Source organism: Chaetodon auriga, chromosome 9 (genome assembly GCF_051107435.1).
Source record: "Chaetodon auriga isolate fChaAug3 chromosome 9, fChaAug3.hap1, whole genome shotgun sequence".
Lineage (NCBI taxonomy): Eukaryota > Metazoa > Chordata > Actinopteri > Chaetodontiformes > Chaetodontidae > Chaetodon > Chaetodon auriga.
In genome coordinates this window covers 1,093,071-1,105,126 of record NC_135082.1, presented here as the reverse complement: position 1 = coordinate 1,105,126, position 12,056 = coordinate 1,093,071, and the positions used below count along the sequence as shown (strand labels likewise).

The 12,056-nt window shown below is 40.2% G+C and overlaps 1 protein-coding gene across 4 annotated transcripts in view; it reads right to left on the bottom strand.

Annotated features, from left to right (window-relative positions):
* Nucleotides 1-3,505, bottom strand: part of LOC143325469 (storkhead-box protein 2-like) — a 159,640-nt gene extending 156,135 nt beyond the window's left edge. For all 4 annotated transcript variants that reach the window (XR_013077539.1, XR_013077538.1, XR_013077540.1 and 1 more), the window contains exon 1: nt 2,554-3,505. Coding sequence is in view for 1 of the 4 variants with exons in the window: in XM_076738513.1 (XP_076594628.1) it covers nt 2,554-2,893 (340 nt within the window). In the remaining 3 variants the exon portion in view is untranslated. The remainder of the gene's footprint in view (nt 1-2,553) is intronic.
* Nucleotides 3,506-12,056: the final 8,551 nt, after the last annotated feature.

Genomic DNA, 12,056 nt, shown 5'->3' with positions numbered 1-12,056 from the left:
GTCGCTGCCCTATTTTCCAAGACAACACTCCTCTGACTCTCTGACCTGGTGCCTGGGTGCTTGACGTGATGTCACTTTCAAGGCCGCGCTCTCGCAAGTAATTAACGTCGGACTCTGCTGTGAAGGTGGAGACATGTGGCGGTGGTGTATTTGCGACAATTTAAAAAAACAAAGAAACGAAATTTGAAAGAGCAGTGGCTAGGATTTAGGAATGGCGGCCCGCCACTCCTTTGGCCTGGCTGAAGGTTTGTTGTTCTTATAATCTGAGCTTTTCTTGGTGATGTGCCAAATGGCTTCTCGTGTTTGATGCGTTTCCCATAGTTGACCATCACCCCACAGTATTTCCAAATTGTATTCCGGTTCTCAGTTTCCTTTTCATCATTGTCAGTACTTGAAACGGGAAAATCGAAACGTTGCCATATGTCAGCTCTAAAAGTCGATGGAGTATCCTCAACCTCTTTTTCATTATCGGCATGTTCATTTTCTCATTGGAATTATTTTTAGCAGCGCTTAGTGCACTTAGTGCATGCAAAGGATGACAAGTATCTGTCTTCTTGACTATATGGTTGCACCCTCTGCTGTTCAAACAAAAACAATACAATTTTTGACAAGGAAACATAGTGAATAACCATGTAACCTCACAGTAGATGGCATCACAGTCCCATGACAGCATCAAGCCATACTTCTATAACGATCAGTATATGTCAGTATTCAGTATATGGTTAGATCCCTACTTTATGTTAAAAACAAATCTTGTATGAACAAAAAATGCTGTACACAATCATTTATAAATAAAGGGCATTTTTTTTATTATAAACATTCTTTTTTCTTTTCTAATATCGCAATAAATATATCGTAGACTTTTTAATTGAGATATTATCATACTGTGAGTTTTTGGTATCATTACATCCCTCACATAAATATTGTGTGTGTGTGTGTGTGTGTGTGTGTATGTGTGTGTGTGTGTGTGTACGTATTTAATACCAACATCTATTTTTATTTAACATTTGTGGCTCAGGAGGTAGAACGGTCGTCCACAAACCAAGAGGTCGATGGTTCGATCCCTGGCCTTGGCAGTCCACGAGCCGAAGTATCCTTGGGCAAGATACTGAACCCCAAAAAACTGCTCTACCCAGGTGCCACTCCTTACCTCAGCCAGACAGAGTATTTTCAGTAAGTGAGAACACGTCTAACATGGGCAAATATGCTACATGTGTCAAAAGACAATGCCTCAACAAAAGGGCTGTCAACAGATATTCTACATTTAAATTTCTATTTGAATCACAAACATTCCATTGTGAAAATTAATATTTTATTGGAGAAAAAAAAAAACATTACCACAGCAGTGGCCATGATGGACAGCAGTAGCAAAACCAGAGTTTCTGTTATCTTTTATATATGTATATACACACACACACACACACACACATTTTTTTTATTTAAGTGTTTTGTTTTTTTTACCAGAGATTTCTTGTTAAAATCTCTCCTTAGTGATGACTGTTGGAACAGTGGAGAGATGAACCAAGAGGATTTTGGTGAGTTTTGTTTTTGTCGTGTTTGAATGAAGGGTGTTTTACACCGATAAAATCACTGCTTCTGTGAATGGAGTCTGGTAGCTATGTCAAGTGCCATTTAGCAGCTGTTTCTGGTTAAACACAACTTACTTTTGAACAAAAAGATATCGCTGTAGGGGTCCTGTCCATAATGTTGTCAGATACCTATAACAATCTGAACCTGGCAGTGGCAAAAACAAACACTTTTAGTTGAGGAATGGACATGGATGTACATGGACAGTTTGCATATGCCCAGAGGGATTAAATTGCAGTGCATTTTGTGTCTGCTGGCTGCAGATCTCTAATACCGGAAAAACTTTGTTGTCTCTACCAGTCACTTTTCACAAAAACATGGGAAAACCAGGTCCATAATAACCCTCTTTACAGCTTTGTGACAACGCACTTTCCAGTTATCCAAGGTGGTTTTTAAATAGCTTATTTAGCTTTAACTTAAAAAAGTGATTTTCCGCCTTTTTCATTTCCTCCTATATCACTGACAATTAGTATAATACTGCCAAAGGAGTTACTATTTAGTTAGATGTCTTATTCTCTGTGACTTAAAAGTGCAAGAGAAATTTAATTTTAACTTCTGCATTTGTTCCTTTAATGACCACAAGTAGTATAGTTCTGAATTTTTAGAGGCAAAAGAGGGAGAGAAAAAAGATGTATAAAAACACTAACTAAACCGTATTACTATATTAAAGAACTTTTCCAGTGATGCAATTCAAATTAAACCAATGTATCAATCAGTCAGTTGAAATCAATTCAAGTGGCTAAAGTGGCTTATGCCAATGGACTTTCTGACTGACCCAGAATCGAACCTGACTGCAACAAAGAAATAGTTTAACGAGCTACGATGACAGTGAGGATGATGGCCAACATAGATGTATAAGTGCTGAATGTAGGAATCTGGTATAGTATCAATGGAAACGTGCCTACAAGCAAGTGAAAATTAGTCATCTTAAACCTTAATAGATAGGGGTGGGTGTAGAGGCCTTACCCAGATATTTGATGGTGAATCCCCGTGGCGGATTGAGGGACCTCCGCATCCATCCCTCCCTCAGTACCTCCAGATGGTCCTCCTTCCCCTGTATCAATAGCACGTGTTCGTCTATCCATCCTAGGAAAAAGGTTTCGGACACTGCCTCGGTAATCCGCTGGTTCCAAACATGTTGCTGGGTATTTTCTGCTTTAAAATCAGCAAAAATCTCATAGCCGGTGTGGTGTCTCGGCAGCTCGTCGCTCTCTGATACCCCAACCGCCCCCAACGCTTCCCCAGCCCCAACCCTGGACAGCACTATAGCCAGGGAATGGGGAGCTATCTGCAGGAAAGACTCCATTGTAGCGTCGGCCTTCTAGCTGACTATAGAATGCAACATCATCATGTGTTTACCTTTCTGACACACCGTCAGACCTCATAGGAAACAGTCCATGTTAGCTGGCAGGGTGTCTAGCTACAACCTACACTGCATCAGCCGCATTCCCTTCAACTGTAACGTTATTTCTGTGAAGCTAGCCTGCTAGCTCCCGTTAGCTCCCCAGCTTTACATGAAACCCATTCCGACGCCTACAAGGTATGTCTTTCTCCGGACGTAATATATCGCCCTGTAACCGAACCCAGTATTTACTGGTGATTCATGTCGATCGCTGTCCACCAGACACGAGAGATGACATTCTTGATTTTCGGTGTTACTTACACGTCGTTGTTACGTTAGGTATCAAGCTAGCTGGATGCTAGCGTGTTAATGAGTTCACCCAGGCAACAGATGCGGCGACCGCCGCCCCCTCTTTTATCGTCGATACGTAGCAACTGGGTCTCGCGGGACGCCTGTATCTTTTTGCCAGCCTTTACGGTTAACGAGCAGGCAAGATTGTTCCAACCGCCGGTCAGCGATGTGAAGTGTGGAGCCTGACACTCTCCAGTGCGGTGCGCGACATCACAGCTGGAAGCAGGATTATCTCATCCAAGTACAGTGATGGCAGTCATCGTTACTGAGCTGCGTCAAGGGAGCGTTAACAAGCCTGAAAACATCATCTTCCGCCGAAATTTTCAAATTAAGATTTACAAGGCAGTAGCAAGCCGTTTGAGAACAAATACCGTCGACACATGCAATCATCAGGGACAAGAACTTTATTTAAGCGCTGTAAAACATATACAATTTGGTTCTCATCATAGCCGCATTAACCTACGGTGGTCTTGATGAGAAAAATGAGCCGTGGTGGTACAGACAGAACTACTACTTCCTTCTGGACCACCGAAGTGAAAGTCGTCTTTTTCAAGATGACGCACAGATGGTTCACCTATACTCAAGTACTTTCCAAGCGGTGATACAAATCTATGTCAGAAAAGGAATGTAGCTTTAAAGTGTATACGTATAAATTTTTCAGTCATCTCCATCCTGAGACATTTTGAACAAAAAACTGCTCTCCAGACTCTTTGTTAATATATACTTTGAAGGGGTTGATATTTTAATCATTAGCTCTCTATACTCTATAGTCTGTCTAAATGTGGGAACTCTGTGACATCCCTGATCGAGGATGTCACTCTGTGGGACCTTGTAATCTCCTTTGCACTTTTTAGATTGAACACACAAAAGGAACAACCTGCTGTGGTTGTTTCAACAGTGCAGCTGGAATTGCTCGCCAGTCCAGTGCTGAACAGGGCAAGGATCTGTCTAGGCACGCAGTGTCTCGCTGTTTAAGACAATTTAAACTGAAAGCCCACTCTGCAGTGACCAAACCAGATCCAGATCTAAACCCCATAGAGAATGTCTGGAAAATCTTTGGCGACAAAGTAATGGCTAAGAAGCCCAGTACAGGTACAGAACTGTGGAAGAGACTGCAAGAAGAGAAACTATTCATGTCCTGTGGCCACAGAATTCATTCAAAGCAAGAGCCTCTACACTCCCTAATTTTTGAATCCTATAGCCCTAAATAAAAAAAAAAAAAATTGTTTAAATTTTCTCTTCTAACACAGTAGTTACTGTTCTCTAATTTAGCTCAGTCTTTTTTCTTGTGTTGTTGTTGTTGTTGTTTGTTTTGTTTTGTTTTTTCCACAAAATAAAGGTTTTTGTTGAAGTGCCTTGGTTATTTGAAAAAAAAAAAAAAAAACATGCTAGTACAGCAGTGGTATAGCACAGCTGATGTTCTATCAAATTCTGAACAATGAACAATATCTATTTCCTGGAATAAGTCAAATATTAATAAATTGTTCTCTAATTTTCATGTCCACTGTACATCCCACATCCAAAAGCCTTACATGCATGCATTCTCTGAATTAAGCTGAATCTTGTGATGTAGGCCACACCCATTTGCACTTATACTTTTACCTTTTTTAAGATTGAGTGCAGTGCGCTCGATAATACAGTGGGAATGGGTACAATTGGCATTCATTCAGTGGTCAAATGACTCTACAGTAGTCACAGGTATTTAGTGGCTCCAGCTCTGATTGGCATTGATGGGAACATGATACCCGGGTGGACACACTAATTTTGGTCCGTTTTGATGATGTGCATGATGATGCACATTGAAGTTCCAGATGTTGGTGCATGAGAATTGTTTTATATCATACAGAATTGTCAATTTGTCACACTCAGTTTCCATTTCATCATCATACATATCCCTTTGTAATGAACGGTAGGTGGAGTCACTTCTTCTTGCAAGGGACTCGTCTAGTAAAGCTTTGAGTTTCTCAGCAGTCTTTACTTTCGGAGTGCAGGTAACTCAACCCCTTAGGAAAAGACCCCTTAGTCAGCTCACAAGGGACTCAATTGCAATTTTTAATGGGTTTACCTGCATTTAAAAAAACACATATACATGCCAATTTTGGTGTAAAAGAGGCATAACACTGATTTTAACAAATGTTACATTTAGAGAAATAAGCCTTTTGTTTGCACAGCAAAAGTCTTAGATCCTTTATTTCAACTTGGGTGGGAAAACAAAAACAAGTGTGCATTTTTGTTCACTAAATTAGTTATTACAATGTGCATTATAGCCCACATAGACTTATCTGCCTTGCACTACTATTCATCACTATGTTTAGCCTCTGTGTATGCATGTGGAAAGCACTTTTTTTGGGAACAGTGGCCTCACAAGCCCCACTCAGCAATGCTGGTGGTATCCCTTCCTGGCCATGGTAACATAGGCATAATGTCCCAAACTGTAAGGAGTAGTATGGTCAAGAGCTGGCCTCCAACTTAATGATTATTGGGTAGTATTTTCTGAAGACACTCCAGGCATTGCATGAAGGTTTTTAGAACAGCACTTTGGGATCAACAGTTTCCCTCCTTTTCTTTTGCAAGACCTGGTCATTAAACTCCTTAACTTTTCATCCACTCTCGCTTCTGTATTTGAGTTACAGCATTTGTGTCTGCATTTTCGTCCAAACTTAACAGTCTTCCCCCTGCTGTGCCAACATCCTACTTTTATTTTATTTGTCCTGTTATTCTGTCTGTCTGCATTACTCTCCAGTACCATCCATCCTTCCCTGTTCTTCCACCATATTGCTCCATTGTCCCACCACCAAGTCCCTACCGCCAGCCAACCTTCCCAACAGCTAAATTGCTGTCTCAGGTCTATTCAATCAGCAGTTATGAATGTAAATTTAAAAACATTAAAACAATAAATGAACCAGTAAGTGAGTCAGTTCAGTGTCTCTCAGGACCAAATAAATTCTACTTATTGTATCAAGTAATTACATTTTTCCGTTGTAGATATTTCACATCTAGAATAGCACATATGTTTTGTCATCTTTTCACCACACTAATGTCTACGTCCAGCTCATTTCCCAAATTTTATTGAATATGAAGAGTGTTTATATGTATTATATGAGATAATGCTAAAATAAATTTGATAATTAAGCTGACAGCTGACGACAATTTAACATACTGTATTTTAAACATGCAAAAATCGGCATCCAACATAAACTGCTTGACAGTGGCTCCTGTTCCGCACCACATCAGACAGTGGATGAAGGAAATGGATGGATGTTTAGAATTATGCTACAGGTATAATCCTACTTCTAACCTAATAATAGTAAATGATATTAATCAGAATGTTGATGTTATAGAACTGATATGGATTTATAAAGAAATTATTGAGTGAGCCCTGCCATCTAGTGTTCAGAATGAGTAACTGCAGGACAGACACTATTATGCTGATCATATTGAAAGTGTGCGATGTTGGAATAATTCTCTGACAAAAATAAAAAGATGTGTGGTGAAATCTGTTTGTCAATAAATTCAGTCTGGAAATATCATGAACATATGTTGTATGTAGCAGTTCAGGTCAGGTTTTCTTTCTAACAAAAACATAAAAACCTGGCAAAATCAGACTTTATTTGTATATATAGCACCTTTCACACGTAGCAATTTAACACAAAGGGCTTTACATAAAAAAAAACAAAACAAAAAAACCCACCAAAAATATTCTCACCTGCACACCAACCAACCATTCACTGCACACCACCTTGATCCATGTGCAAACATTAAATGACTATATTAAAAATACTGACCCAATAAAAACAACACTTTTCATGAATCTGTGATGAAGAAACACCATAGGTAGGATAAAATTTTAAAAATCCATAATAACCAAATAAAAAGCAATAGAAGATATTAAAAGGTTCATAAAATGTAATATATACATGGTGAAATAAGGGCAGCTGTGGCTCAGGTAGGGCGGTCGTCCACCTATCAGAAGGTCAGTGGCCTCGGCAATCCACATGCTGAAGTATCCCTGCCCCCGATGCTGTGCCATCAGTGGGTAAGTGAATAATGCTCATAATGAGCAAGTGGCTTAATTGCTGTGTGAATGCGTGAATGCATGACTTGACTTGTAAAAATGCTTTGAGTGGCCTTCAGATGAGAAAAGTGCTATACAAACACAGTCCATTTACCATTTTACCAAATAAAATAACTGTGAATAATTTGATTAAAACCAGAAGTGTAAGCTGGGGTAATAAAAGCAAAAGTAATAAGAGAATAAAATAATATAATCATTAAGAGAAGATGAGATTATGTAAAACCAGACATAAAACATAGGCTATACCGAGGGAAACAAGAAGATAAAAATAGAATAAAAAGGATAGGGCAAGTAAAACAGGCTAAAATACAACAAAGGAAAGGTATATAAATATAATTAGCAAGGTTCAATCACAAGCCAGGTAAAAAGGCAGGGCTGAAGTTTCCTTTTAAAAATAGCAACACTCTCAGCTGCCCTCAGGCCTTCAGGGAGGCTGAGACAAAGACTATAGTAATAAAAGGGTGCCTCACCATGGGTTTTTGTTCGGACTTTTGGTATAATTAAAAGGCCACTACCAGAAGAACTGAGGGTTCTAGAGGGTTCACAGGAAATATGCAAATCTGATAAATAAAGAGGACTAAGACCATTAAGAGCTTTTAATAATTTAAATAATTTTAATTGAACTCTTTCTCAGTCATCCATAATTTGATATCTAAAATACAACTGAAAAGCGGCATTGATTGTCCCTGGGACAATATAAAGTTGTGTTATCAGCATAGGTATAGAAATTGATGCTGTGCCTCCCAGTGGTGTTTCCAAGCATATAAAGATTAAAAAGAGTAGACCAAGAATTGAACCCCGAGGAACCCAACGTCATTTTATAGCTTTTGATGCGCATTCATCAATGTTTACAATAATTTTTCTATCACTAAGGTAAGATTTATACCAGTTACTATACTCAAACTGTGAAGTCTATGTAGAAGAATACAGTGATCTACTGTGTCAAAGGCACATAAGTCAAGTAATATTTAAATGGGGGCTTTTTCATATCCATATTGGATCTGATGTAATTCACAATCTTAAGTAGTGGTGTCTTGGTATTGTGATTGGTCCAAAAAACCAGACCAATATTTTTCAAAAATATTGTAAGAGTTCATAAAATCCCTTAACTGGTTAAAAACAAGTAGTAAACAGTAGTGGTTTAACTATTGCTGTCGGAAAGACACTCCTTTGAAGAAAATAATTTGCAATGTTCATCAAATTTTCATTAAAGAAGCTAAAAAATATTTTTAAAAAGGATCTTGGAATGGGATCTAGAGAGCAGGTTGCTGGTTTTAATTGGGAAATAACTAATCGCAGCATCAACCAGGACAAATTTCTTCAGTGTTTCCTCATTCAAAAACAAAGGTTATGGGCGTTAAAACTAATATGCCGAGACTGAGGTAGATTGGATTTTATAGTGTTCATTTTACTTCCAAAGTGGACTGCAAAATCTTCACACTTGGAGTTAGTAGACATACTGCCATGCTTTGTAAGAACAGGGTTAATTAGATGGTCAGTAGTTAAAGAGGATCTTGGGGTTGTTCCAGTTGTTAATTTTGAAAAGTGAGCTCATCTTGCCTGTTTGATTGCTTTACTGTACTGTCTTTCTCCTTCTTGTCTCCGCTGTGAGACAATTATTCCTTAATTAAATTATTCCTTAAAAGTCCTTAATTCCTTGATTTCTCCAAGGAGGTGTTGGGTTAGTGATAATCTTTTTCAGTCTTAGTGGTGCTACTGTGTGAAGTGTTGATCTTATGTAGCCAGTACCGAAATGTCCCCCCTGGGCTACTATAGAGTTAGGCAGGCCTTAGCCCTTCCCACTTCCTTGTTGCCAATTTGTTAGTTGAATATATAAGGCGGGTTGATGGTTCTGTTCCTTGTCTCATCCCGGGTTGTGACAGATTGTGTGGTGCTCTTTCTCTCCTTTTGTCTGTGATCCCGTGTCACAGCGACCCTTGCCCGAAGTTTCCAACTGTTTGGCGAGGTTATGGTACTGTGCAATAATCAGATTGAAGTAAATGCCAACTTGATTAATTGTTATTAACTTGTTTGGCAGTATGTTAATGTATTTTGTTTGTTTTGTAGACACTGACTGCCACTGCTGGTTTGGTTTGTTTGATTTAGTTTTGTTATTGATGATAGCGTTAGCTGTTTTTTCTTTGTTTCTGTTTAGGTCTTAGTTTCATTGTTACAAATTTTGTTGGCCCTCCATGGCTGTACTTCCCTCAAGAAATTAATAATACAACACAACACACACAGGTGCCAACACACAGTATTTCCCTATATTCACCATGGATGGCTACAGCCAACCATTCTTCAGCACTTCTCCTTTTAATTTTATCAGAATATTTTTTATATATTAGATTTATCACTTTTAATCTAGCCTTAATAAATTTCTTTTTATGTCTCTGCATAAATAAATTTTGTAATCTTGGGGGAACTCTTGTCTCAGATCTTTATTTGCTGTTTACTGTATTAATATGAAGTATCTGCTTTCAGCCGGTTTGAATTGGGTGTTAAACCTAAAAGTGTAAATAAAAAAAAGGAAAAACCAAACCCAGGCCACACTTAGTTTACTGTTCAATACAATCACATGATGAGGGTAAAGTATCTGCAGAAATGTCAGATAAAAGATCAATAAACCTTACAGCCACTCCAGTAGTAAGATAACATTTCCTGACAGTTCGTTCAGGAATGTCCTATTGCATAAAACCATTGACAGTAAAAAAGACACACATGCTGACAGATGCTGTCAGTAGATGGGGTTGTGTGAGTGTGCTGTATTCCATATGGATTGGCGAAGAACAAAGGGCTGCTAGATTTATTTGGGTGAACCCAATGGCGGAGATGCCTCCTATCCCAGAAAGCATTAAAATTGTCTATGCAACCCATGTGGAATTCACAGACCGAGTGAGCCAGGTGTTCAAACTGAACAGCCTGCTAAACCACCCCATTCCTTGGTCACAGGTGGGGGTGGGGCCAGAGATGAGGACATTGTGGTGACAGATTTAGAAAGTCCTGCTTTAGTACCTCAGGCTGCTGTTTTGGAATGTTCTGCATGGATGATTACTTTAAGAACCTCAGGGTGGGATTTTATGATGTCTAGAAGTTTGTCCAAAATGTCCAGAACAATGACCCCAGGAAATTACAGTGAGTGAGCCTCGTTCAGCCTCAAGTCTTTCACAGTCAAATCTCTGATAATGAGTGTGATTGGAGGGGGAGTGGTCAGTGGAGGAGACTTCATCTGTGCTGGTGGAGTTAATGGGGAAGGGCAGACAGATCAGTGGGCAGGAGCCCTCTGTGGTACAGATGTGAAGAAGGACACAGATGTCCTCTGTGCTGGACATCAGCTACTCAGATAATCCTGATGCTTGGTCTGGTGAGAGCCGAGGCTGCTTGCAGACAAAAGGGATTGTGGATGGTGGGAGTATGCCTCCACAGGAGGAAATTCCTGCAGGCTCAGTGTATTAAACCTGTTGGCAGGAGCTCCAGAGGTGGTGGAGATGGAGATGGAGATGGAAATATGTGAGCACCATGTTTGTCTTTACATGCATCCAGGGGCGGGGCATGTGGACAAGCAAGCCAGGCAGTTGCTTGGAGCCCCCGGCCACTAGGGGGTCCCGGCCACATATTTACAACAATGATGTTGGTCCCTGGACCTCACTTTGAGAACCATTAACCACTCCTGCTTCCCTTTGCATGGAGTTGAGCTCACCGGGGCTCTACAGAGGGTGGACATCGCCATTGTTCTTGGCCTTGTTCCGAGGAGAAGCCTCAGGTTGAGCTGAAGCTGTCCTCAGTGCTGGACCATCAGTGATGGTGAAGCCATTCCATTCTGGTTATTGCATCCAGAGGAATGCAGAGTTAAGAGCTGTTCAGCTTGTGGTGACAGTGGAGAATTCAGTAGGTCAACTTCAGTAGTCAAGATCTTACAGGCTTGGTCCAAATCTATGAGAAAGGGAGGAAAGACATTGGGTTCCCTGTTTCAGACCTGGAGACACCTCGGTGGTTGACACCTGTCTCAGAGGATCACTCTAATCTACATAAGTACAGCACTACTGCCCAGCCCACACTGCATGCTGTCCTACCAGCCTCCACTGCCTATCAGGTCCTCTTTATTCACTGTTGTATATCCATCAATCTGTCACCTGAACTGATTTGATGAGTGAATTGGGTATTGTGAATGGGCACTCTGCAATTAAGAGTTGGCTTAAAACTTCCCTTTTTGATAAATCTTACAGTTAGGGCCGGCTCTGACTTTTTCTTGTGCCAGTTTCTTATGCATTCATGTTCCATTAACACATGTTACTAACTTGGCTTCTTCCCCAGAGTGCTTATGCTTTCTTGTCTTGAGGGGTACCCATGGATCATGGCTGTGCCTGAATGTGGTCCAGCTAAACACTCACTGCTACTGTTATTATCATCATATTATCATTATATGATGATTACAGATGGCGGCACAGTGGCGCAGCAGGTAGTGCGCGTGCCTCACAGCAAGAAGGTCGCTGGTTTGATCCCCGGGGCGGGCAGAGCCTTTCTGTGTGAATTTTGCATGTTCTTCCCATGCATGCGTGGGTTCACTCTGGCTTCCTCCCACAGACCAAAAACATACACATTAGGTTAATTGGTGACTCTAAATTGTCCATAGGTGTGAGTGTGAATGGTTGTTTGTCTGTATATGTTGCCCTGCAATCGGGCAAACTTTGTATGTGGTTTTAT